The sequence below is a fragment of the Plectropomus leopardus genome, chromosome 5 (assembly GCF_026936395.1).
Source record: "Plectropomus leopardus strain MGB_pleo_1.0 chromosome 5, ASM2693639v1, whole genome shotgun sequence".
NCBI classification, from domain to species: Eukaryota; Metazoa; Chordata; class Actinopteri; order Perciformes; family Serranidae; genus Plectropomus; species Plectropomus leopardus.
This window is the reverse complement of record NC_142180.1, coordinates 37,690,343-37,717,552: the sequence shown is the minus strand read 5'-3', so window position 1 is coordinate 37,717,552 and position 27,210 is coordinate 37,690,343. Positions and strand designations below refer to the sequence as shown.

The following is a 27,210-nucleotide window of genomic DNA, read 5'->3' as shown; positions in this document are numbered from 1 at the left end:
CTGGGACTGTAATGGACATTCAGAGACACTGGCGGAGAATGAAAGCGGAGCGGACGCCAGCGGAGACACCAGCGGGGAGCGGAGCAGACATTTGAAGACACCGGCATTTTTAAAAGAAATTCAAAGCAAAAAAAGTGAGAGATCCCTCCAATGGACCTCGTGGAAAACAGCTGCAAAGAAAACTCTTTATCAATTATTAATCAACATTAAAGCTGCTGATTCGATGGATTGATTTAAGAACCATTTATTCTTGTGAATATTTACAACTGCAGACGACTCACAAACACTTGTTTATTTTCTCTGAGTCCTAGTGCTACATGCCGTATAAAAGTGAAATTATTCACAGAATAAATTCTACTGATGAAATGAAATGTTATCAAAGTGCTCTTAGAAAACCTACTGAAATCTGCATTACTGACATTACAGTACACAGCAACATCAAACACTCACAGTGAACAAAAAATAAAGAAAAAGTTGCATTAAATGCAGGGCGCTGAAATACTAATATGTAGTAATCATAGGCTCAATTCATCAGATTTATTAGGGATGGTATTAAAATTATTGGGGTGTGAAGGGGGATGACTTATTGTAAAAAAATAATAATAAAAAAGCGGTGTGATAAGTATTTACCTTTTCTTCTGACGAGGAAAAAAACCCTGAACACTCTCCCCTAAACATCTAAAAACAAACAGATTACTGAATAAATACAGCCTGTTTTGCTTCAGGATGCTTCAGTTCAAGATTTTGTGCCCCCTATTTTAAAAATTAATACCACTCATTTCAATTTACCAATTAGTAGAATAAGTCGGAATTTAAATCAAATTACAGGATGACCTCTTAGGACACATTTGATGGGATTACCATCTCTTCAGCAGTGGTCACATTGCGGCCTGTTCTGCGTGCCAGCTGCAGCACGCTCTCTCTCAATATTCAATTAATTTCAAAAATCGTTGTCTCTATTAGTCATAAAACATGGGAAAATAGAGTCCAGGTTCACGCTTTACAACCTGAGCATATGTTGTTTTGGTTTGTTTTGGGTTTTTTTTTTTTTTTTTAAAAAAACATTGGGTGAGGTAATAAGCAGCTTGACGAGTAATTACTCCAAAGTAGTATGACATTTGTTAAAAAATATATATTAAAAAAAGACCTGAAAATTAGCACAAAAAGGTTGAAAAACAATAATATAATAAAAAGAAACAAAAAACGCGTTATGTGTCTTTTTTATAAACTTATGATAATTTTATCTCTCCTTTAAAAACAACAAACAAACAAACAGATTTTCAGATCATTTACTTGTCTCATCTCATCTTTTCCTAATTTCTTGCAGTTTGTCAAGCACCTTATGTTAAGTTGCTCATTGCCTTTTCCCAAGTTTTTCCTTTAAAAGAAACCAATACGTCAGGTTTCAGACGATTTAATGCTTGCAAAAGGCGTCTGAAGGCAGTACAAGAACACTGATGATGGTCCAGGTGTTTAAGGGTTAAGAAATACTACATACTCTATAATAGTTACAATTTGTGACCACTAGGGGGCGCCAAACCTCCCTGAACATGCTGCAAAATGAGCAGTTCTGCTGATTGTGGAAAAATTAAAAGCTAAAAACATTAACATGAGGTGATTATTTACATTCACATAAAGTGTGCCATAAAACTTGAACAATAAATACACAATCTAGCATAGGAAGCAGAAGAAGCACGGAAAGTCAGTTTCTGTGAAGGGACTGGTGTCCGTCCGTGAAGGCTCAGTGCAAACAAGTGTAAACATAATCCAAAGCAGTGGATGCTTTAGTGAAGATGTGGTGGAGGTGGATGGTGCGGGTCAGTCTGCTCAGCATCCAGTGTGTGACTCTGTCTCTCACTTCTCCCTGAGGAGGTACAACACGGTGGCCTTCACATAGTGTCCAAAGGCACAGACGGCAGACACCAGCCAGTGAGAGCGGAAGCTGGGATCAGTGTTCACCACACACTTTGTGACATCCATCTGCAACAGCAGAGAGGACACACAGCTGACAGTTACAAATATCTCAGCCAGGGGCGTCTCTGGGATTTAAGGATGCTGGGGGCTTAGCCCGAACCTCTTTTGTGATGAACAAACTCTATTTTGATGCTTTTTTTATGCACTCTGCCACCTTATATACCCTGAAAAACATGTTATTTTTAACTTTAATAATGAATTGTGATGTTAAAAATATTATCAGTTGATAGTAATAGTACAGAGTAGAAACATAATACTTAACAACTGCTATGAATAAAAACTTATTGACGGGAGCTGGAATTAATCATGAGAATCAAGCAGTACATGTAATCAAATACAAGTATGGACATATTAACAGATCTTTATCATCATAAGGGACTGTTCATTATTTATGAGAGAGGAGGGGGTGGTGCAACAAGGAGGAAGCATGTCAAATAATTCTTAAAGCACTGAAAAGGTATTTATATTTTTATTTTTGGATTATGGGAGGGGCATACAACTTTAACTTTCATATATTGTATATTCATTACACATAAATCTAAATATTTCAAGCCCTTGTTTATGTTTTATACCTAGTTAGAATCTGAAATCCAGTTTCTCAAATTATTAGAATATTTCAAAAAGTGATTAACAAGACAGAAATGTTGCTCTGATAGCGACTCGTCTGTATTCTGGGGTTGGGCGTTACCTAACAGGTGACTTATGATCAGTGGGATTCAGCACTGAGTACACCTCATCACAGCAGATTTTAGATGGGTCAGACTGTTTAGGGCATCCAAACTTGAGTTCTCTTATTTTTTCTGTTTCCACATGTTAGTGTGGATGTGTCCTGATGTTTGCAGTGTGCCTAAAAGACCTTATATATCCCACATGTGCTCTTAATTTTGTAATACTCTCAGACTGTGCCTTGACTAGATGTGCAACTCACCCACAAATATGCTCTCTCTTAGCCAAAGGCCACTCTGTAATCTCAGCAATGCTCGTTTCACAAATCTCCCTCTATAACTGGAGAGCGCTCACAGACAGTGAGACTCCGCAGAGAGCTCAGTTCAGTGTCAGTCCTGACACTAAACACTTCTCCCTCTCTTCAGATCCTTCATATCACTGAAAGTTATTTAGGTTTCCTACGCGCTGACATCATGTCCCGGCGCAGAAATATTACAGTTTGAGTTTAGACGGCCACAGCTCCCTCGTTTGTGCTCATGAGGTCAGTTATACAATGCATCGCTCTTCGTTTTGTCACACTCCACTTCTCTTCAAAACAACACTGACTCGGCTGCCATGTCTCTGAATACATGGACGCATTTGTTCCAGTAGAGCAGGACGGGGCAAAGACACTGCCAGGCCGAGTCCGTCTCATGCAATTTACTGTTTCTGCAGGATTTTATCAGACAGGCATTTCACATTAACTCCTGTCTGAAATTGTGGCTCTTGTTTATGTCTCACGGTTCATTTTTTAACCCCCAAAAATAAAAAGTTACATTAAATTGGATCGGAATAGAAAGCCTCAGTCAAGTTTCTATTACAGTTTTCCATGAATGTCTGTGCAAACATGGATACTTCACACACAGAAGATCTACACAATCAGCACATTTTTAAGATTAGTGGCACCAATTCAGTATCTGACCAAATGTTCCTGAGATATGACACTGAGTGACGGACAGGAAAGTGTTTTTTCAGAACATTACGACGTCACAGTGAAGTTGACCTTTTGGATATAAAACATCAGAAATTCATCTTTATATCTTAATAGACATTTGCGTTAAATTATGTATCTAGAGACCTGTGAGTTTAACAAGCAACAAGCCAAAGAAGAATCCCTTACCCAGCCCCCTCTCCTTTTTAACCAGGACGTCAGGCTCTTGCGGACAAACTCCCCCATGCAGTCGACAATGGTATGGACCATAGCTGGATGGCCGTGGCGAACGCAGTCCACTGCCAAGGCTCCTGCCACAGCGTACAAAGACACCACCTTCCCCCACGTCACACCTGGCAGGAGACACATGAGATGTGAGACAAAATAAATGTCATTTAGGTCCTGATGTTTGATGCAAAAACAGATTTAGCAAATAAAGTCTTTGATGATTTGAAGGTTCTCGTCAGTGCCGACACACCGAGCCGACGATCAGCCGTCAATCAGCATCTGTCACCCTAATTTTTGTGGTTTGTCCTGCACAGCCGAACCTTGTCTGTTTTTTTTTGGTTGATTTAGGATGTTAAATTAGTTCTGGATACTATATAGTCCATTTATGAATGAATCCACTCCCTTTTTTTGTCTTTATTTTTATTTTTTACAACATAGTCAGCATTATAATTTTAAACATTATACTGCAGCTGGTAACTTTACAACCACACAAAATTAGCTCTTGAAGCAGTTTTTGCCAGTTTTGTATGGAACAATAATCAAGCATGTGTCATCAGCGCAGGGCGTTGCACAATGCACAGCGGAGTAAACAGCAGGAGAAGCCTGCAAGCTTCTGTCCTGTCGATACAGATATTTGATTTTGCCTCAAAACGAGTATGAACTAACTGTTAACAAGGCCACTGCATGCTCTTTGTTTTTCTGAAGATTTGCTTTTTCCATCCTCCTTCCAGCCTTTTGAATATGACGCAGCCACTGATGTCATCAAAAAAAAAACCTGCTCAGGGTTTCCCACACATTCATTTATTTGTGGCAGGCTGCCACAACATAGTCATTCACCATCACAAATAGATTTTTGGAGAGCTATTGGACTATATAAACCTCAAGTTATTTATACACAAATCTGGGACAGTATCAGAAGTAAACATGTCGCCACATGTCTTGGCCTCTCCCTCCCTCGCATGTGCGTTTGAATGCAACCTGTACTGAGAAGTGTGCACTTTTTTTACTTTGACGTTTACTTTCTGTGTGATGTTACTTTGAAAAAAGATGTTTGGGAAGAACCTGTGCAGCTTCCGGCTGCTCCAACAGTCGTGGCGAACTTTAACTTTGGAGAAAAAAAAATGAATGTGAAATACACACGCCCTTATTTCATGAAGAGTGTCCTCATCCAAGACCGTACTGTCTGCACTCGCCATGCAGAGGACCAAAATGTCTGCCAAAAGTGGATCGAGAATATCAACTGAAAGGACTTACAAATAAAACAACTTCTTTCACTGTGCAACATAAGACCACCGTTATAGAGTCACGCCCAAAGATATTGCACGTTTCTTTTTTCGATGGTCATCTTTTGTCTGGGACAGCCCAAAATCACACCGTGTAGACCGGGCTTAGAGCACAGGGAGTAGCTCTGTTTCTGGGTGCTAAATCGTTGGCAACTGGACTAGCTTGAGCTTCTTTAAGACGTTTCCTCTTTTATCTGAGCGGCTTCAGAGACGACCTCTTGGATGAGAGGAAAAGCGTATTAAAGAAGCTCAAACAATTTCAGTTGCCTACAATTCAGCACCTTGAATTACCAAAAACCTGGATGAATCTTCACCATCATGTGAGAAACTCTCTGAGGATTTGTAGTTTTTGTTTTTTTTGACATATGTCAGCAGCTTTTTAAAAAAACTAATGAACACATGATAAACCCTCAGCAGCAGCCAGACGTCAGGCCTCCACATCCGGCCATCCGTCCCACAGAGAACCCAAACAACAGGCGCGGGCGGCAGGCAGGCAGATCGTTTTTCAAACTGGGTTCACATGTTGAGTAAAACGTTCTGCCGACGCACCATTTACAGTCAGACTATTTCTGCAGTGTTTACATGTCCAACACATATAAACTGAGCCTCAGCTTCATCTATCTTCTGTTACTGTCGTCCGATTCATTTCCAGAATCTTATAACGGGAATTTGCAGAGATGATAGTGAAGCTTGTAACACTGCTGTCTAACTTGTGCTACGTTGAGAGAACATGTAAAGATCTACCTTTAAACAACAACATTTTGTTACAGAATGGTCCAAAGGAGCCGAAATTAAAACATTTGAGAACTGCTACAGAAATAAAAGATTGGAGAAGTCTGGCAGCTACATTACGCTCCAATAATGTTGACCCTACACAACATTTCCCATCATGCAACTGTACTGTATAACTTGAAACAACTCTCATAATTAAAAATCAAAAAGCAAAAGCTTGCTTAGCTGGCACTGTAGATCAGGGATGCTCTCCTTACTTTGCTTGGGGGGCATATACATACATGTTTCGAGGATTTGAGGACTTATCAAAGATTTTAGGTCTTTGCTAGGATTTTAGGACATTTCGCACATTTTAGAAAATTTGTGGGGGATCCTCCTTTTGATGCTGTTTTATGCACTCCTGCACCTTATGGATACTAAAAGTACAAAAACAATTCCCAGTGTGAATCACTTTAATTTCACTGTGAATTAGAAAATGGTTGGGGTTGCTTTAAATAAAGGGCATCCTGCGCTGCTGGATGGCGTAACATGCACTCTGTGAGAAGATGCTTTGGCTGTCTGTGTCTTCTGGACATTTATGACTGAGCTCAAACACATGAGATAAGTCTGTGGTCATAATCTGCTGCTGCACACGACTTCCTCCTCTCACAGTGACATGTCTAGACTGTCAACTTTACGGTGTGTCCACATTTATACTGCGATCACTGACCCTGAAAACCGAAACAGACACAATTTATTTCTCCACATGAATAAAACCATATCAACGATCATAAGAGCGTGTTTGGGTTAAGGCAGTGATAATCAACTTACAGGCTGTGGACCAAATTTGGCCCCCGACACGGTGCCGGGTGGCCCCCCAACCACTTCTTAACTAACAATAAAAATAAAGTGATTCACACTGGGAATTGTTTTTGTACTTTCAGTATACATAGGATGCCAGAGTGCATAAAAGAGCATCAAAATAACACTTGTTTATAAAAACAAGTGCCAGTGGAGAATCCCCCACACCCCCCTAGCTAAGACCCTAATGTCCTAAAATCTGAGAAATGTGCTAAAAATTGAGAAACATCCTAAAATCCTGGAAACATGCAGGGCTGCGACTGGTCCGGCTCAGTGATTTTCTAACTTCACACTGACCCGGCTCTGCTCAGTTTGCAGATGACTCTTCATCATTACCTCTGCTGCAGATTGTTTAGCTGCAGTCCCCGGGGTGAAAACCAGCCGAGGCCCGTGACTGAGCTCCCTGGGTGGGGTCCAAACTGTCTGTAACAATCACTCGCTCCAGCAACACGTTAACCTAATATGGACTCAAAGTCTTCCCGACGGTCCCTTTCCTGTAAGAGGATAATGACGGCAACAAAACCTCTCTGACTAACTGAAGAGTCCTGCAGGGGACGTGTTTACGTGAAGAAGTACGCTGGAATTAGTTTATAAATAACGTAAAACTGTTATGAGTAACAGAAGTTCTTCAAAAATATTTAATATCTTTATGGTATTTGCCTAAAACTATGAAGTTCCTCTTCCCAATGACAAGAAAATGAAGAACTTCCCTAAAAAAACAAATGCTGTGTAAACTTCCTTTTTTTTCTGTGTACCTGATAACAAAGAAATACAGTTAGTTCCCATAATGCACGCCTGCTGCACACACGGCCTGATTTACCGCACAGGTGAGGACCTACCTGTGGAGAAAATGTCTGCAGCCACGGCCAGGAAAGCATCGGACACAATGCTCTCCGACGCCACTGTGATGTTGAGCTGTCGCGCCACGTTGCGGTAAACGTTGGGTCGAAGGTATTCCAACTCATCACCTGGTCGAAACACACGAGAGAAAAGCAGAGTTCATACATGATATACCCGAAAATTTCCAGGAATTTAAGACTACATTCTCTGTAACAACCATCGACATTCCTTAAAACGCTATCAATAAATTATTCAAAATGTATATATAAATTATTTAAAAATAATTTAAAATAATTTGTTGCTTATTATGTATGAGAGAGAAGGGGTGGTGCAAAAAGGAGGAGGCATGTCAACTTTTTTATTTATTTTATTTTATTTTATTTTATTTTATTTTATTTTATTTTATTTTATAGAAAACACGCCATCCCGCAGGTTTGGTAGGCATGCTCTCTGTGACAAGTTTTAGACTTTTTTTTTCATTAACATTTTTTTCTCTTTTTTTTAATTTTTGAGGAAAATATTTTCCTAATTTGTTTTATCATAACCAGAAACTGCAAAAACAGAAATTATCATTAGATTTTCAAATTTCTTATTTCTATTATTATGTATGTTTGAGAAACAAAATTCTGTGACTTTTTCTGAACTTTCAGGATATATTTAGTTTTATACAACTTTTCCAGGCCTGGAAATTGCTATTGGCAAATCCCATGAAATGTCCAGGGTTTTCCTGACTGTACAGGTGATAAGACATTTGTAGTGCCTTGGACCTTTGCATGAACACACAATTAAAGCAAGCACTTCTGTATAAAGCAATAACACAGCATTCCTCTTTAAAAACTAATATTTGACTTCATTTAAAAATAAAATTCTTCCTTTCTTTGATTCAAAACCATCAGTGGTTTTGCTACTACAGGCTGACAGGATGAGATTAATTATTTTTAAGTGAGTTTTTTGTGGTGTTTTTTTATATATTTTTGTCATTTTAAATTCTGGGTGTTTTTTAAATAATTTTCAGGGTTTTTTTTCTAATAATTTTCAGGTTTTTTCTAATCGTTTCAGGGTTTTTATTTCAGGTTTTAAAAAAGCGTTTTGCATGTTTTCATTTGAGAAAGTGGCTCAAATCTCAGCAAAAAAGTAATATTTTCCAAAATGTTGAACTTTTCCTTTAAAAACTGACTTTACTGGAACATTTGGCTTGATGTATGAGCAGTGGATGTTCTGCTGTAACCTGAAGTGACTTCATATCAAGTCGACTTTTAAGGAAAACAAAGTCCAAAAGTAATTGATCTAATCTCTTCAGTTGATTCTGGATCGCAGGTTTACCAACTCTGTTTTGGCTGGTTTTTGAACTCCCTGCAGGGAAGTGTTCCCAAACATGCCCCTGTTTTACCTTTCTGGATCTGAGTTTCCACTGAATTGCTCAACCAGCTAACCTGGAGGTGGGGTGATAACCGCACACGGTGACGTGAAACCTCAGACGAGAAAGCGAACCTGCAGTCTGCCGCTTTTCACACTGGGCGAACATCCAAAAACGACTTAAATGAAACCGTGTCCCTCATCTTTCAGGGGATTCCCAGTAATCATTTCAAGGTGTTCCAGGGAAAATGAAAAGTGATCCCACAACATATTCCTGAACAATGAGCAGCCCAGAGGAAAATGTTTCTGCGAACCACAGATATTTGTTTCGTGGGTATCAAATCAACGTTTCTATGTAGAGTGTTGCCTATGAGCATGTGGTCATTTGGAGTCTCTTTGTGGTCATTTGGAGTCTCTTTGTGGTTGTTTTGTATTTTGGTAGTCACTGTGGTCTTTCTAGGACAATTTTGTGTCTTTGTGGTCAATTTTGTTGCTTTGTGGTCATTTTCTGTCTCCTTGTGGTTATTTGGTATATTTATAGTTGTGGTCTTTGATGTAATTTTGTGTCTCTTTGACAAAATTTTGTAACTGTTTTTGGTCTTTTTTGTGGCTTTATGGTAATTTTGTGTTTCCCTGTGGTTGTTTAGTATTTTGGAGTTGTGGTTTGTTTGAGGTAATTTTGAGGTAATTGTCCCTTTGACAAAATTTTGTATCTTTTGTGATCATTTTTGTGTCACTTCATGGTCACTTTGTAACTCTTTGTGGTCTTCCTGTAGTTGCTGTGGTCTCTTTAAGGCAGTTTTGTGTCTCTTTCACAAAATTTTGCATCATTTTTTGTCTTTTTTTGTCACTTTGTGGTCATTTTGTGTCTTCTTGTGGTTATTTTGTATGTCTGTAGATATTGTAATCTCTTTGAAGTAATTTTGTGTCTCTTTGAAAAAATGTATCTATTTTGGGCCTTTTTCACTGCTTTGGAGTGATTTGTGTGTCCCTGTGGTTGTTTTGTTTCTCTCCGAGTTAATTTTATGACTCATTGAGGTCATTTTGTGCCCTATTTTTGGTCATTTTTTGTCACTCTGTAGTCATTTTGTGTCTCATTTTGGTTGTTTTGTGTCTTTGTTTTAAGTCTGTGAGATAGTCATGTGTTTTACTGGTTAATTTTGTGCCTTTTTTTGTTTTTTTACACTTTTTGGTTGCTTTGTGGTCAATTTGTGTCTCTCTGTTGTTGTTTTATTATCTTTTTGTCATTGTTTTGGCTCTCAGTTTTTTGTGTGTTATTTCTCAGGCTTATGTCATCGCCTTTGTGCAAAGGCTTTCACTTAAGAAACATTATCATTGCGAAACTTTTACTTGTTTTCAATGTGGTATTAATACTTCTACTTAAGTTAAGGAACTGAATACTTCTTGCACCTCCCACTGACTCCATGTATTCAGTACTGTGGATATCATGGGTCACTCTGTATCTGTGATGGTCTACCACAGAGACAGCAGACCACCCACAAGAACTCACCGAGCCACAGCAGCACCGACGAAATCTCTCCCAGAGCCCCGCCTGATGCAGCCAGCCCGTGCTCTGGCTTAGACCAGCCTATCCCGGCACGGTTCAGCCTGGAGTGGATGTAGTCCCTGCACAGTGCTTTGGCCTGGGACACCAGCTCCTTGTCGGTGGGCGAGCGGTCAAACACTTCAGCCGCAAACACAGAGGAGCGGCGCAACATCTCCATGCCCCCGTCCGGTCATCCGCCGCCGGCTGCGCTGCTCAGCTCCCCGCCTGCAGCGCCTCTCACTGCGGCCACGGCGCGCGCCCTCCGCCCCTTGATGGTATGAAGGCTTATGGAGATTATTCTGCAGGAACAAACACGCGGATTAGTTTGATGAAGCTGTGAGGTGAAGCTGCAGGTTATACAAACCCCAGGCTGAAGAGCAGGGACATTTAGGACGAGGATATCTTCTGCGTAAAGTTTCTGCGCTCACAGTCGCTTAAAGGACAATTAAATGACACTTACCCGAGATTTAACAGGCTGAAACGCCCCTGCAGTCAGGGTTTCTCCTGCATTGTCACTGAGCAGAGGAATGGATTTGGGTTTTCCGAACTGCAGGTTTGCAGCCACTCAAGAAGTGAAAAAATGCTTCCCAGTTTACAGCCTGACAGGCTTTCCTTCTAAGGGCACTTATTGTGAAGTCCAAAGGCGGAGATAAGAGGGCCGATACAAGCCCCGCCCCCTTCCCAACACACACACACACACACACACACACACACACACACACACACACACACACACACACACACACTAATCATCCCACACCTGGATTTATCAAACTTGTGCAAGCACAACAAAAATCACCAAATCTCAACTCTAATTCTCTTTTTCAGTACTCTACACATTGTTAACCCTTTGAAACCTGAGCCAATTGCTTTGATTTCTCTGATAATTAATCTATAATTTCTTGCAATGTGTGGAACATACCTTATCAAGTTGCTTATTGCCAATTTCCCCATGTTTTTAATAAAATTATATCACCAATTTGCTCATGTTTCAAATGTTTAAATACTTGTTAAATGAATCTGAAAGCAGCACAAGAAAAGTGATGTCACTCCAGCTTTCAAAGGGTTAATATGTATCTAGTCTTACATCCGTGTGTGATTTCTGACACATTTACTACACATTTGTAGTATTTGTCTTGTCTTAGTCTTGTCTTAGATTTGTTTTGCTTCTATTTTACATACCACTCATGCTTTTGTTTCATCCTAATTATTTCTGTCCTTTGTTCTAATTGAAAAATAGATTGAGATGGAAAAAAATCACTGTGTTTAGTGTTGGGATGGTCCCACAAAAATCAGTTTTTTTATTTTTTATTTTTTTACCAAGACTTTGCTGCGTTTCATGCTGGAATAGTGCCATGAAAAGTTGTTTTTGGCAGTGACATTGATGCATTTTGTGCTGGGCTCATACCACAGAAGTTTTACCACAGCAGCATCAACTGGTTTCTCCAGTCCTGATTGTACCACCAAAACTGGGCTCTTTTAGCACCAAACATGAAATTTCAGAACCATAACGAAGTGGTTTTTGTGTTTAAACTTAACTAAACATAAACCACAGCATCATAGAAATGTAAAGACACAAGTGTCAACACATCCAATAAATAATAAATGTCACATTTCTGTGGTTTGCAGAAACATGCAATGCCAACATTTATTCTGTGGACTGGGCTGGACTCATGAATCAGCGTTTCTGCACCGCCCTGTTGGTGTTTCACTCTTTAACACGGGGAGATAAGGTGAAATCACACACGGTCACATGGTGTCTGCCGACTCATTATACTGTGTTGCATATGAGGAAGGTCAGTTATTATGTGTTCCCTCTGTGACACACTAATCCAGTGATTAGAGCTGAGCCTGTGATAAGGATTTGTAAGCGACACATTGCATTATCTCAGCTCTGTCACGTGGAAAGCTACATATTTTATGCACTTATCAAATCTTAAACTGTCTGCGAACCTGTTAGATAAAGGCAGTGGAGTGCATGTATGAAGCAGAGCAAATCCACTTCTTGGATCTACACATGGAGACAGTGGTGATTCAATATTAACTTTAACCCTTTGAACCCTGGATCAACAAAACACTCTTTCAAAAACGCAGGGGAAAAGGCAATCAGCAGTTTGACAGGAAATGCCCCACCTGATTCAATAAATCTGTAAAAGGTCATTAAAAAAGAGAGAGAGAGAGTTTTTACAAAGTTATCAAAACAAAAATATATCATCTGATGATGAAATGAAGGTTGTATAATATTATTATTATTTTGCATTTTTCTAGTTTTTTAAATTACAATTTGTTCTGTCTGTTTCTGATTTATTTTCAAGGTAATTTTCTTGTGACTTTGTTGTATTTTCTTGTTAATTTTGGGGTCATTTGTGGTTAAGTTGCTTGGTGCCTTTTTCTTTGTTTTTGAATAAAAAAAATTAAAGTAGTTTGCTCAAGTTTCAGAGGTTTAATGAGTCATTTTTTAGTGTAGCTGATGTGGTTATACTATAAAGTCATGTTGTTATTCTAGCGAGCAGCTCCACACCTTCTCCACTCCTTAAAAGAAAATCGTTTGAATTAATTGCCTTGGCAGAAGACAGATATTGTCATTTCTGGGGAAGCCGGCGCACCCTGAGAGCTCGCTGTTTGGACACGTTTGAGGAATGCCCCACTTTGTTTATGACTTTGCAGATTCTTGTTAAAACTGGAAGCAGGAACTCTTCTACCTGTGACTTGATCACAACATAAAGATCAGTGAGACATTTCCTTCATTCGCCAACAGTGGTGGACATTTTTTACTTAAGTCGTGTATTTAACCCTTTGAAACGTGAGCAAAAAATTAAGAGGGCGATGAGCAGCTTAACAAGAAATGGCCCAAAAATTGGCAGGAAATTAGTAAAACTTAACAAGATTATTACCTAAAAATAATGTGAAAAAGCCCTGAAAAAAACAAGACTAATACGAAAAAAAGGAGAGTTAACAAACTAAACTAAAAAGCAAACAAATAAACAAGAAAATGATGTCAAGACAGTGCTAAATAAATTGCAATACTTTTCTGTGTTTTAAATATTTATAATTGAGAGAATTATACATTTAGCTTTCTGGACATTTTTTTCTATTTTTTGACAGTACTAATAATACTACACAGCAAATTTTCAGGTCATTTCTTTGTCACCTTTTAATACTTATTTACTTTTATTTTTTATTCATTTAATTTTTATTTATTTATAAATTTTGCAGGACACTTTTTGCCAAGTTGCTCATTATATTTTTTAAAAAGTTTTTTAAAGAAAGAAGAGCAAATTTCTCAGGTTTCAGAAGTTTAAATGCTTGTGAAAGGCGTCTGAATGCAGCACAAAAAAATAATAATAATGTTGATCCACGTGTTAAAGACATAAGTACACTTAAGTACTTTACTTGAGATTTTTGTAACTTGTTACTTGAAATGTGAACTTCAGGGAACTAACTGAAATGTAAAAGCCCACCACAAGACATTAGTTGAATATCAACAGGCAAAATCTTTTCAGATAAATCTGCAATCAGCCTGTCAAACCGTTTTTTATCAGCACAGAGCCGAAGAAAGTGTGATATCTTTCATTTGTTAGGTTTTTATTGGAATAACATGAAGACTACATCCAGGAGCACGGCCCTGCTGACATGCTGCTGCTACACAATAAATAGGAGCAACACACTGTATGTTAACTGTGCAACAGTCGGTCTCTTACACACACACACACACACACACACACACACACACACACACGTCAGATGGTTTGGAGACGACCTCTATCATCACCTTTCGTTACAGCTCCAGTGGCTTCTCCCCACACACACACACACACACACACACACACACACACACACACACACACACACACACACACACACACACACACACACACACACACACACACACACACACACACACACAGAGGATACAGATTCCAGTCTTCATACAAAAAATATACCAAATAATAACCACGGCTTCATGTGGCGTACTTAATAACGGACTCTGGTCTTAATAACGGACTCTGGTCTTAATAACGGACTCTGGTGTCTCCCATCAGTCAGCTCCCACTCGCCTAAAACAGTCCGACATCATCGCCGAGTACGATTACCTCAAAATATGTTCTTCTGGTTTGTTTTAAGGAGGAAAATCTGCAACTTTTACACACAGTAAACACTAGAGTAACCACTGCACAATTTATCCTCAGACTGTTATCCCTATATGCAAAAATAAAAACAGGATACATTTGATTACATTTGATATTAAAAGAGAAAGAAATGTAGCACCAAACCGGCCAGAACGCTGCCTGTAACTAATCAGGAGATTCAAGCACAACAGCTCCCTTTTCAACACCTGAATCGTCCCTCCACTGACAGGAAAATAAAGCGTCGGATAGAAATAAATACTGCTTATATGAAAAGTTTTTTAGCAACATTGCGACGCAGCATGAATTTCCCAAAACTTCCCATGAATCTTCTCCTCGCAAACTCGTGTCAACATCCTGTGAACCTTCTGCTCGCCTCCGTCTCTCTCACACACACCTCTGACTCTTACAGAGAGCACATGCCATCCTGTACCTTCGTTTTCCACGTACTGTTTATCGCCTTTGGCCCAGTCACAGCGCAGAGCCAACAAAGCTTCAGTCTTCATGTACTTCAAGGGTAACCTTGGTACTTTTCAACCCTATTTTTTCATGTTTTTCTAAGTGAATAATGGAAACATTTTTTTTTTAAAAATGGTCCAGAACTGAGTTGGAGCGCTGCAGATAGCAGTAGTGAAACATGCTGCAATGTACTCCTCACAGGTTCACCATCAACCATCAGTTTTTACAACTGACAGACTCAGATTATTGTTAAATGTGACGGACAATTTACACAAAGCATCCCTACAGTGACAGATCTTACCTGCAGAGTAAGATTTTTTTTTTTTTTTAGCAAGAAACAGCCCTAAAGGTACCATCCCCAAATCCACCAGACTCCATAAAAAACACACAGTAATTTTACAATCAGAAAATGTATTTCATTCAATGTCAACTGAAGCAAAATACTCACATACTCATTACAAAAAAACCCACAAAAGCCGTCTTGGTTCGTCTTTCCACTGTTTCAACAATCACTAACTCTGGTTTGGCTGAAATTAACCCTTATTTCACCCAGTTAGATGTGTCAATATGCTGAGATTGAAAAGAGGATGGCAATTTTAGGGCTGTTTCTGGTTAAAGAAAGAGGATTTTACTCTTTATTAAAATAGTCTATTTGTGTAGGGATCCTTTTTTCTAAATTGTCAGTTCTTATAAAAACAATCTTAGCCTGTAAGTTGCGAAAACAAGCATTTTTTTTGTGAATGTACACTGATGGTGCAAACATACCCCGAGTGGTTACATCGCAGCCTGTTTTGCAGCTGCAGAGATCTCTTTCAATACTGGAACAATTTTAAAATTTGTTCCCTTTAGTCACTTGAAACACAAAAACATGGGAAAATAGGGTCCCGGTTGGAAAATACCAGACTAACCATTGAAGAGAAAAGTCCCTCACAGAGCTTGTATTAAAGCTCTTTGTGTTTGAGTTGGTCCCATTAAAACAGCATTTCCCATCAGTCTTTGCCAGCAGCAGCCAGACTGAGCGTCACACATGCAAAAACTGATCAAAATGTACACATCTCCCTTTCATTATATCCTGGGAACAAATGTTATCATTTACACCGTTAATCAAGAAAAACACACGGACCGTTAAGAGTTAAATCCTTAGGCTGAGAAATGTTAACACGTCAACTGGCAGTATATTTCAGTCTCCAGTTGTTATCATCTTCCCTTCACATAAAAAAAAAAAAAAAATTACAACGAGAGAGGACAGTCTTTGTGACGTCCTGGAGGCCCAGCCTCCAGACTCATGATGCTTGATTCAGTTTCCGTTGATCTCCATGGGACCTCCTTTGGGTATGAGCAGGCTCACCCGGCCCGTCGTGCTGGCTGCACTCTTGATCACCTCCATCCACCTGTGAAGACGAGACAGCAGCTTTATGACTGTTACTGCACCACGTCAAAGACTAACTAACCCCACACTTTTTGATTTTGGTGCCTCTTCCCTGGAGTCTGAAAAAAATCTCAAAAATGGACAGGGCTGGAAAGGGATCATGGACACATCCAGTCACCAAACCGTGCTGACTCTTGATCCACAGCACCTCCCTGCTCGCTGCACACACTCAAACGAAAATCCAATCTGTAGACTGTGTTTGACAGTAGAGGCTGATATTTTTTCACAAGGCTAATTTCCACTAGTGTGTCAATGGTGATTCCCACTATGTCTTAGCATCAAGCTAATGGACTAAGTGGTAGTTTTACATTCCTAACAAACCTCAACATTATAAAAAAAAAGACTCAAAATTTAAAAAAAGGGAAAAAACGCACCCAAAAGACTCAAAATTTGAAACCCTCTAAATTATTCTTTAAAAATTACAATACTTAAAGACCACGAAACCTGGGAATTATTAGAAAAATTACAATAAAGTTGTTAATAATAAAAAAACACTGAAAAACTCAAAATTACTTAAAAAGACATAAAAACAACCCAAATTAAGTAAAGCTTTTAGATTAATGTAGTGAAATTAAAAAGTAAAAATTTTCCTCTGAAATATAGTGGGGTAAAAGCATACAGTTTTATGAAAAGGAAATACTCAATTTAATTTAATTAATAATCTTAATTTATATTGCTTTTTGACTGGAATAAGTGGTTTGGGCGGTTTAGTTACTCTTAATTGCCGGCCTTACATACTTACTTAAATACTGAGCATATTCATATACTTTTTAATAGGTAATTATTTACTGTTTGCTCTCACTGTATTTCTGTTTTCTATTATTACATACTGGTGTTGGTGTTTATTTCTACTTGGTTTTATTCTCTGCTGGCATCAGAGCGACTGTAACGAGCTGCAGTTTCCCCCCGAGGATCAATAAAATATTCTGATTCTGTGAAACGTACAACAGCCTTCTTTGAATCAGAAACATCCCTTTTTATTTTTATTTCTCTGTATCTATTGTTGCGTCATAGTAGCAGGGACGTATAATATGATACATGATGTTATTTATCTATTCTATTTGTTATAAATTTATTCTATTTGTTAAGTGACTGTCAAATATGTATTTCATTTGTTATTACCGATATTTATATCTGTCATATTGACAGCAATTATTGTTTGATTTATACATTCAAGTTGTGTTGAAATAAAATAAAAACAATCGAAAAAAAGAAACATACCTTTCAAAGGTGTACTCGCTTTCTGCCCGGAAGAAGTAAACATGGGACTTGAACTGCAGTTTGAAGACGTACTCCTTGTGAATGCTGTCGGACTCTTCGGGGGTGCTGACCGTGTAGCCGAGCAGGGGGAGGCTCGCCAGCGGGAAGTCGTCCTGCAGACAGAGACGGACACGCTCTCTGAGCACGGACCCATGCATGACCTGGCGTGTTTTTAATGTGTTGAACAGTGATAAGTGATGTCAGGAGGGATGGGTCCACTGACCTGGTGAGTCTTGTAGAAGAACAAGCAGAAGTTGGTGAAAACGACCCAGAGTTTCTGCCAGCCGTTACTGTTCTTGAACTTCCTCAGGAGGTAACCTGAGAGCTGGTTCTGCACAGAAAACACGGCGGTCAGACAGTGACGATCACACGGCAGCTGTGACGGATGTTTATGTGATCTGTGTGTGCGCTTTGTTGTGACATACTGTACTGCTGACACAGAAAACCTGTGTGTGTTAATAAGGGCTGTGTAAGCGATGCTTTTGCATGGAAAGTTTATTTAAAAACTTTATAAACGTTCCTGCTCATCTCTGTGGACAGTGCACAGTCCTACGGAGGGCAAAGAATGGATGATGCATCTATAAATGATGTATAAATACATACAAGAAGGAATAAATAAATGAATGTAAAAACAATGTTGTCTGCTTTTGTTCTGCTTTTTGCTTTTTTCCTATTGTGTTGCATTTAAATTGTGAAGCATTTTTTTCTACATCTCTTTAATAAATAAAGTCCATTATTACTGTTATAAAAAATTATATTTAAATGAATTATAATTAAATTATAAAAAATGCATAATTAAGAAGTTCAAAAATGAATAAATAAAAGAAGTACAAGCTTATACAAACAGATAAATTTAAAAACAGGCAGGATTGTATTAAATAATATGCAAATAAAAAATGTATAAAAAAATGTTTATTTTGTTACATTTTGTGTTTGTTTTAATTTTGTTTGAGAATTGCTCTATACATAAAGATTATTATTATTATTATTATTATTATTATTATTAAAAATGTGCAGGAATAATAAATAAATAAACAAAGTAAGTAAATATTGAAACTACTTTGGAAAAAAATACATAAATAAGTACACGTTTGAAATAAAACATGATATGAATAAATATCTTAAATTCACTTCTGTGTCTGTGTTAATGAGGTAGGATGTCCTAACCACTGCATTTATTTATTGATGCATTTATTTATTTGTTTCTATATTTGTATATTTTACAGTTTTAATTTAAATTCCTGGATTTATTGTGTTTTATATCTGTAGATATGAATACATCCCTACATTTTTTAATTCCTGTATGTATTTATGCAGTTATTTTATTTTAAGTATTGATATTGGTTTTTTTGTCCTCCATACATCCGTGGCTGCCTTGTGTTTTTGTTTGTTTGTATTTTGTCTTACTTTAGTTCATTCTTGTATTAAGTTGTTTGTTTTGTGTGTGGCTGCTGGAATCTCTTCTGATATGGAGGATAAATATGATTTATCAATAAATAAACCAGTGTGAAATCTCAATAAAACACTAACAACTTTTTTAAAAAATAGAAATTTCACCATGTCATTAATATATAATTAGCTATTTTTACTTTGTTATGCTCTCTTCTGAGCCTTCAGTAAGATTATTATTATTATTATTATTATTAAAATGAGACCTTTTGTCGTGATGTGTCCTGGACCGTGGCTCGAGTACCTGGTTCATGCGCAGGTAATCAGTGAGAGAGAGGTTCTGGTTTCGGTACCAGCAAACATGTGTGATGGTGTTTGGTCGCTGGCCCTGACCGAGCAGATAGCGAGGAGGCAGCTCGGGGGAGATAGCCGGAGAGCCGAAGACTGAGAGGGCGAAGAGACAAAGAGGAAGAAGAGGAGAAGGTGTAGAGAAGTGTTAGCATGTTAGCTTTGAGAGGAAGAACGAGGGAGGAAAAAGAGAGCGGGAGGACGTCCAGGTCTGTAGAGTCAGAGTGTTAGTGTCGCAGGAAAAACCTTCATCACGTGCACATTAATATCCCTTCAATTAAATAAGAAAAAACAATCACTCTCCAGGACGCGCTCCAGACAAACAGCGGAGACACAAGATATTAACAGTCAGCAGCAGGAAAAAAAGAGAGACACTGAAAAGGTTAAAAAGAAAAGGTGAAACGTAGAGATGGACCCCAGAGCGACGACGATGTCTTTACGCAGCGGCAATTTGAGTTCAAATCATAGACGGTATAAAAGAAGTGGACAGAGCCTTCAGGTCTGAAAAGTGAAGCTAATGCTAAAATAATATAAACCTGCATTATTTTTTTTCCCTCACGTTTTGCTTTTGTTTTCATTTTGTTTGTTTGCTAATATTTAGTTAATATTAATCAAAATAATAATGAAATAATTATTATTTTTCCTGTTTTGCTTTTTTAAACTCTGTTGAAGAGTTTTTTTCATTCTGACTCGTCTGGTTTGACTGTTATTTAAAACACATTGTATAAATTGTTTTTGTTTTTTCCTTCATTTTGGAAATCAGGGAAAATAGACCTTGTTTACATAAATATAAAAAACATATTTTGACAGCAAAGGATTTCATTTGGGGTCAGAATGTCAGAATGACCCCAACGACAACACGAGGGTTAAAAAGTTTCAATAATAAATCTATAGCTGATGGGTTCTGAGACTGAGGCTGACGTCACGGTAGTTACATCCACTTCCTTTACACACGCTGTGGTTTAAAGACTTACTCTCTTTGTTCTGATCCGTGTTTGAATGTAAATGTGCGTGTACGCGTGTTTAAATTTGGCCGGGGAGGAGTACCTCCACAGCCTGGCTGTGATCAGACATTGACACGCTGGTGTTGCGGTGCCAGCACACGTGCATGGTGGTGTTGGCACGGTGGTGCGTCTGCTTGTCCAGTGAAGTCCGGGAGGAGTTCATGTCGTCCTCCGACTCCTGCTCCAGAGAAACCTCGTCAGACGACCCTGAGGGGGGAGGAGGAGGGACGGGAGGTCGTTTGGAGGAGAGGGATATTAACTGTTGATCTGAATGTCGCTGCATCCCAGGAAAAAAACTTTTTGAAGATTATTTCTCATGCAGCTGAGGAAAGCATAAAAAAGGCACACGAAGCAAACTTCTCCGCTCCATCGGCACTGCAGATCCTCTACATCCTCACTCAACGCTGAAAGAAGAGAAGATCTTACGGTTGGAGTGGTCGCCGAGTCCAGCGTCGAGGAAGATGCTGGATTTCTCCTGTGACTTCTTGGCCAAGTCGATAGCCATGTTCAGATCCTCGATCCACTTTCCCATCTCCACTTTAGAGCTGAAATCACAAACATGAGCCTCTGTCACACACCGACAGGAACCAGGCCCGTCGTGCGCCTCTCCAGGGGCCGGGACGAGCTGATCTGCCGGTGTTGGCGCATCGTATTATTGAATAAAACGCCCTTTAAATAGCAGAAGAACAGGGTGGTATGACTGTAGACCAGCTTTTTGTTGTCTATGGCGCAGATGTGCCTGGCTGACCACACCTCTATAAAATCTACAGACCCAGGAGCGCAAAGAGGGGCACAGGTCCGTTTGTCACTTACACAACGTGAGCGCTCGGCGTGAAAATGACAACTTTTCAGTCTAAAGTTAGCAATGATGCCTGCGCTGCACCGTGCACCACTTTGCACCATGTTGGCTTATAACACAATGAAATAAAAATATTGCAAGAATAAAATGCAATTGCTGAAACCAGGGGGGTTTCAAGGATTTGAGGGGCTTAGCCCAGACATCTGCAGGAAAAAACATCACCAGATTTATTTATTTAATTTTTTTTTAAGAACATGCCTTCCAAGGCCAGAGTTTTCTTCTTTCTTTTTCCTTAAAAAATCCCTGGCATTTTTTTCCTTTAAAATTTTGGCTGATCATTAAAAGTATTTTTTCTTTACAAAATGTTTGTTGATTTTTTAAAAAAATATATTTTTGGTGAATTTTAATAATTTTTTTTTCTTTTACAATTTTCTTTTTTCTAAGAAAATTTAGAAAGAAAATGTGCAAAAAAAAAAGATCTTCACTGCCAGAAACCGTTTGATTAAAAATATCCGACGGACACCGCAACCACAGAGTGCTTATTATTGTTTCAATCACAGCACGTCCACAGGCCACAATTAAAAAAAAAGCTATGTGCTGGAAATTCACTGTACTTCAAAATAAAGTGTGTTTTCCACAAACTCGACATGATCACAAGTCAGCTTGCCGTGCACTTTGAACTGATTGGTCGCTGTAACACCTAACTTGTAGTAAAAAAACATTCCCGTCCTCACCTGGCAGCCACGACTATGGTCCTCTGAGCCGAGTAGATGGTGAAGCAGTGAGGGACAGACCACTCGTTCTCACTTTCCTCCACCTGCAAACAAAAAGAGAAACCCAGAAAACAGTCAACAAATATCGGACGCATCCGGTCCAAAACACACCAACACGGAAATCTCTGAGCTCAGGAATAACAGGAAACACAAGACGTGAGACAGAGAGCGTCTACGGGGACATCTGTGCGGAGGGAGGACTTCATTTAGCCTCCTATCAGAACTAAAGACCAACACACACTCGGTTAACAAGCACCATCGTGATATGATGCTTTTATTTTGATATTTGTCCAAGCTTTTTTTGGCTTGATGTACAACTAAAAATATCTGCAAGCACCTTCTGTTGGGTGTGCATTTTGGTGATTTATCTGCACAAGCGTCAGAAGGGGGGTAGGGTTTGGGTTAGGGTCGGGCGATTGGACAAATTGATCAGCTATCGGCGATTGGCTGAGCTTTGAGCTTGAGCTGGCTTTTATTTATTCATCAGACTAAGAAAAAGCTAAGAGAGCCTTTGGAAAGCAGCAAACTCGCCGCTCGAACACACCTGCATGACTGCATATCACCAATCGCAGGCTGGAAAATTTGAACAAATCTCCCGACCTTAGTTTGGGCGTCCAAGCTGGCAGAGCTCAGAGGACTTACCGGTGCATCCAGCACTATGAGCTGCAGCCGGGAGTGAAGCAGAGACAGGCAACGTTAGGAGACCCAGGCCCTCCCTTCTTAACACACTGATCAGATCACACCGACGGAGCCACACTACACACGTCACCACCAGGGGTCACTGTTCCTCTAACAGAATACTGGGACCTTTACTGGGCTGACTGGGTTAAAGGGACAGTTCACCCAAAAATGAAAATCCAGTCATAATCTGCCGACCCTCGTGCCGATGGAAAGTCGAGTGAAGTTTGTGTAGACCACAAAACACCACCGGAGGTTCAAAATAAAGATATAAAGTAATTAGATTATTATGTAATAATAATTTGATTATGTAATAATGTATTTGAAGTTCTATTGTATATATTAGCTAAAACTGTTTAACCAGGGCTTTTACATATGTACATTTAAAACTAGTATTTTTCGGTTTTTCTTTCTTCCTGTTTTTTATATTTAATATTTAATTTGTAAATTGAGAGCAAACTAACAGGACTCAGATTCCTTGTTTGTGTCTGCACACTTGAATCCTGGTCAACATTTGCTTCAGCTGTTTGGACGATGAGTGCTTCGCCTTTTCCCCCGTAAACCTCCGGATGTGTTTTGTGGAATATAAAACTTCACCCGACTTTCCATCGGCATGAGGGGGAGTAGATAATGACTGATTTTTTTTATTTTTGGGTGAACTGTCCCGTTAAGGAGGAGGTGAACTGGAGCTCAGATACTCACGATCATGCCGTGGAGGGGCAGCTGGCCGTGCACTTTGAACTGATTGGTCGCTGTAACACCTTTGCTTGTGTAGAGGAGCATGTCTGAGAACTGAAAAGACAACGAAAACATTTATCATTACAGTGGAAAATGACACTTTTTCTAATGTCTCCATGTGATGTTACTGTTGATGGCGAGGAGAGAAACTCCCGCGAATCGTCCCGCTGACTGACGACATATTTAACTCTGTTTAATTTAACCTCTACATGCGTATGCAAACAGAGACTGCCTCAAATATTCAATCAGCCAATCAGAGGACTGCTGACAACGATTTGTGTCATCAGCTGAAAAATAGAGTAAAAATATAATTTCAAAGTATTACAGGTTTCTGCTCAAATGGAGCAGACAGAATGAGGATAACATCCAGCACACGTGCAGTAAACTAATGCAGTAAACTAACCCAAAATACAATGCAGCACAAGAGAAACACCGCTAGGAAATTTTAAAAATTTGAGAAAAATCTTTAAGACAAAATAAAATGAAAAAAAAATAATAGTATTGTTTTGGATTTATATATATATATATATATATACACATATATATAAACCAAAACCTAAATTTGCCAACATAGTTGCTGCTCTAAACTCCATAAACTCTAAAGTTTGTTTTTGACATGAAAAGCCCGACACTGAGTGCTGAGCTGCATCTCTGAATCATCTTCCAGCTTTCAAATGATGTCAACCACTTCTGTTGACTTCCTGTCCCCCAGTAAAGTCCCCCTGCCCAACTGAAGAGGACAAAAATGAGTCTACAGAAGGGAGGGGTGGAGTGGAAGTGGTTAATCACAGGAAGAGTAAAGTCAGATTTTTGTACTAACCAGGAAAAACATCCTCTGCTGCAGTCCTTTCTTGGTGAGCTTGTACAGACATCCCTCTCGTATGAACTCCTAAAAACACAAGAGGGTTTGTCAGGAGCTCCGTGTTTTCCCAGCAAAACGCACCCTCTGCCCCGCCCACTCACCCGGCCGGGCGCCGTTAAGTTCTCGATACCGATCAGGTCTCTCTGCAACTCCGTCAGCTTCTGGAAATTCTCCAGCCGGATGAGACTGCTCTGCAGCTGAGTGACGATCTCTGCCACCTCCTTCAGAGCCTCTGTGAGCAAACACAACACGATGTGAATCCAACATACGTCCATGAGCGTCTCCTGACCGTCAGCTGAGGAGGTTTCCAAAACTCACTCAATCCACACACACACACACACGCACGCACGCACGCACGCACGCACGCACACACACATATATAAACATGTACGTATGTGTGTGTGTGTGTAAAAAAAAAAAGAAAAAAAATGCTGAACATTTCTAAAGAAAACATGCCTACCAAACCCATGCTTGTTTAAAAATAATTTTACAAAAAAATTCCCCCAATTTTACATTTTCTGTAAAAATCGCCAAAACATTTACAAAAACAGAAATCACTGAAAAAGTTTCTTTAAAAAACCCTGAATAAATACCTTTTTTTTTTAATGGCAAAAAATACCAGTATTTTGGGTTTGAAATGTTTTTTGTTTTTTTTAAAAGGATAGTAATATAGTAAATAAATACATATTCATATTTAAAGTGCTTAAAAAAATGATTTGACATGCCTCGTGGGCAAACATGAAGCGAGAGACAGAAGGAGGGGAGAAAATGAGGAAAAGTACGTGATGAACAAATAAACAAAAACAACCCAAACTGTCCAAAAGTTTAGTTTTTCTCAGCTGATCTAAACTGAACCACATATATTCCGTCATACAGGTATTTTGACATAAATACAAAAACAGATTTTTTCAAAACTTCCGGGGAAAAGCTCATTTCCCAAAAAATTTTTAAGGTCTGAAAATTGATATTTATAAATTCCAGGTTTTTCGTGACCTACGAACCGTGATCTTTACTCAGTTAAACTTCAGAGGTGTGAGGGCGAAGTCTGCGGGACTCACCCTTGCAGTCGTCGTGATCGCGGTGGGAGGGGGAGTAATGCTTGCACAGCCTCTCCAGGATGAGCTTGTAGTGCATGAGGCGCTGGATGGGCTTGAGCAGGAATGTGTTGAGGGGTAAGTAGCAGACTTTCTGCAGCTCGAACTCTTTGTAGACCGTCTCCAGCTTCTTCAGCCTCTTGGTGGCTTTTTCCAGCTCCGTTAACACCTCGTCGTGTTTCTGCAGGAAGCTGGTGAACTCCTTTAACAACAGGACGACAATAAATGTGCTCCTGAGATTTAATCTGACGTAACACGCCGCGGCAGTATTCAGATTTCACTTTTATAAATAAGGTGACCAAAACAGCTTTTTTTTCACTTAGGAAACATTGCACAGGTCTGGTCGTTGCTGTCCTATAGACAGAAAAACGTATCCATGCTTTTATTTCAAATTATAATAATATATATAATAATAATAATAATTTATTTATTTATTTATTTATTTTTAAATTCTGCCTGTCCGTCAGACATGCAAAGGTGATGTTCGGGGAGGTAACGGAGCATCCTCACCTTCAGAGAGCACATGTTCCTCAGCATCACGTCTCCAATCCTCTGGTAGTCCCCTTTGACGTGAGCGTTGGAGCGTCCCTCCCTGAGGAAGCAGATTTGCAGACGTCGTATTATTATCATCATCTCCTCAGCGGCGTCCGCACGTTATCACAGAGAAACACGGGAGGAGCACCTACCAGAGAGCCAGCCTCTGGTCCAGCTCCTTCAGGAAGCCTCGGTGGAACTCGTAGATGGGGTCGATGTTGGAGAAGAGGAGGGTCATCAGGCCTTCGGGCATGGCGTTTTCTTTGATCACAGCGCTGCGAAACCACTAGAGACCCGAGAGGGACAGCACACTGATGACGCGTATATTCTCATAATAAACATGCTGCTGTTTGCATGATCGTGGATGAAAATCACAGGTGAGGTTTATTCAGTTTCAATGATTAGCAGCTTCCTGCAGCTTTCTTTATGAGGGGACTGTAATGAGTTATCAAAACTGTTTTAACGCTGTCTACAATTATTTTTAGGTTTTTATATCACCAGGATTTGTACACATTCTTACCAATAAATTTCCATGACTTTTCAATGACTCTGAGGCAAGTTTTCAAGACCTACTTATTGCTCATCTTTCATTAAAAACCAAAACATTTTGGCAACCTTTAAAAAAGGCATTTTTGTTTGTTTGTTTTTTTTTAATTTTGGTGATATTTAAAGAAACATTTTTAGCATTTTTTTGGCTATGTAAAAATATCTTGCCATTTTTTCTCTATTTTTTGATAATTTTCAAGGATGACATTTTGAGGGTTTTTTTTGGTGATTTTTGAAAAAAAAAAATTACATGTTTTATTAAAAAAACAAAGTTAAAAATTTATCACAGCCAGAAACTACCAAAAATGAACAAAAACAATGTTTGATTTTCAGATTTCTAACAGTCCTTGAACACTTCGTGTTATTATGTTCATGAAACAAAATTCCATGACTTTTCCCAAACCTTTCAGGGTATATTTACTTTTCCAAATTTTTTTCCAAGCCTGAAAATTGCTATTTTCAAATTTCATGACTTTTATTATTTATTAAATATACAAATATATACAGCCAACATTAGTTTTCCAGTGACCAGATTATTTATGCATAGGCTCAGTAAGTCCAAACACAAACAGAGTTTTAAAAAACCCAAAACTCACCACAGTGATGACCTCGAGGTCCTTCAGGTACGTCCGCTCTGTGGTCAGAATCTCTTTGGCAATGAAGTAGGCCTTATCGGTGGGATATCGCTGAGGGAGAAGACATTTCAAACTGAGTGATGGACAACATGAGACAAAG

At 39.1% G+C, this 27,210-nt stretch overlaps 2 protein-coding genes across 6 annotated transcripts in view; both read right to left on the bottom strand.

The window, feature by feature from the left end:
• Positions 1-228: 228 nt before the first annotated feature.
• Positions 229-11,066, bottom strand: boka (BCL2 family apoptosis regulator BOK a). Its single transcript, XM_042516764.2, has 5 exons — positions 10,896-11,066; positions 10,400-10,734; positions 7,533-7,661; positions 3,800-3,963; positions 229-1,980 (listed from the first exon to the last, which is right to left on the bottom strand). Exons 2-5 carry the CDS (start codon positions 10,611-10,613, stop codon positions 1,855-1,857), a joined length of 633 nt encoding a protein of 210 aa, XP_042372698.1. The 5' UTR covers positions 10,614-10,734; positions 10,896-11,066; the 3' UTR covers positions 229-1,854.
• A 2,930-nt stretch (positions 11,067-13,996) lies between these two features.
• farp2 (FERM, RhoGEF and pleckstrin domain protein 2) overlaps positions 13,997-27,210 on the bottom strand; it is a 50,332-nt gene continuing 37,118 nt past the window's right edge. For 3 of the 5 annotated variants that reach the window (XM_088078157.1, XM_088078154.1, XM_088078158.1), the window contains 14 exons: positions 27,072-27,161; positions 26,082-26,215; positions 25,906-25,987; positions 25,360-25,597; positions 24,403-24,533; positions 24,260-24,328; positions 23,404-23,493; positions 22,666-22,686; positions 21,985-22,067; positions 20,878-20,996; positions 20,495-20,658; positions 17,934-18,041; positions 17,672-17,823; positions 13,997-16,412 (listed from right to left, as the gene is read on the bottom strand). In XM_088078157.1, the coding sequence (XP_087934283.1) occupies positions 16,319-16,412; positions 17,672-17,823; positions 17,934-18,041; positions 20,495-20,658; positions 20,878-20,996; positions 21,985-22,067; positions 22,666-22,686; positions 23,404-23,493; positions 24,260-24,328; positions 24,403-24,533; positions 25,360-25,597; positions 25,906-25,987; positions 26,082-26,215; positions 27,072-27,161 (1,575 nt within the window). In that variant the 3' untranslated portion in view covers positions 13,997-16,318. Of the gene's footprint in view, positions 16,413-17,671; positions 17,824-17,933; positions 18,042-19,403; positions 19,544-20,494; positions 20,659-20,877; positions 20,997-21,984; positions 22,068-22,665; positions 22,687-23,403; positions 23,494-24,259; positions 24,329-24,402; positions 24,534-25,359; positions 25,598-25,905; positions 25,988-26,081; positions 26,216-27,071; positions 27,162-27,210 lie in introns of all 5 variants that reach the window. The other 2 variants (XM_088078156.1, XM_088078155.1) reach the window with 2 other exon arrangements.

Excerpts from the sequence above, each read along its gene's own strand:
- boka (XM_042516764.2), bottom strand. The coding sequence starts at position 10,613 with ATGGAGATGTTGCGCCGCTCCTCTGTGTTTGCGGCTGAAGTGTTTGAC. Across the intron at positions 7,662-10,399 it reads GTCGGTGCTGCTGTGGCTCG|GTGATGAGTTGGAATACCTT; the intron begins GTGAGTTCTTGT and ends TGTTTCGACCAG. Across the intron at positions 1,981-3,799 it reads TAAAAAGGAGAGGGGGCTGG|ATGGATGTCACAAAGTGTGT; the intron begins GTAAGGGATTCT and ends CTGCTGTTGCAG.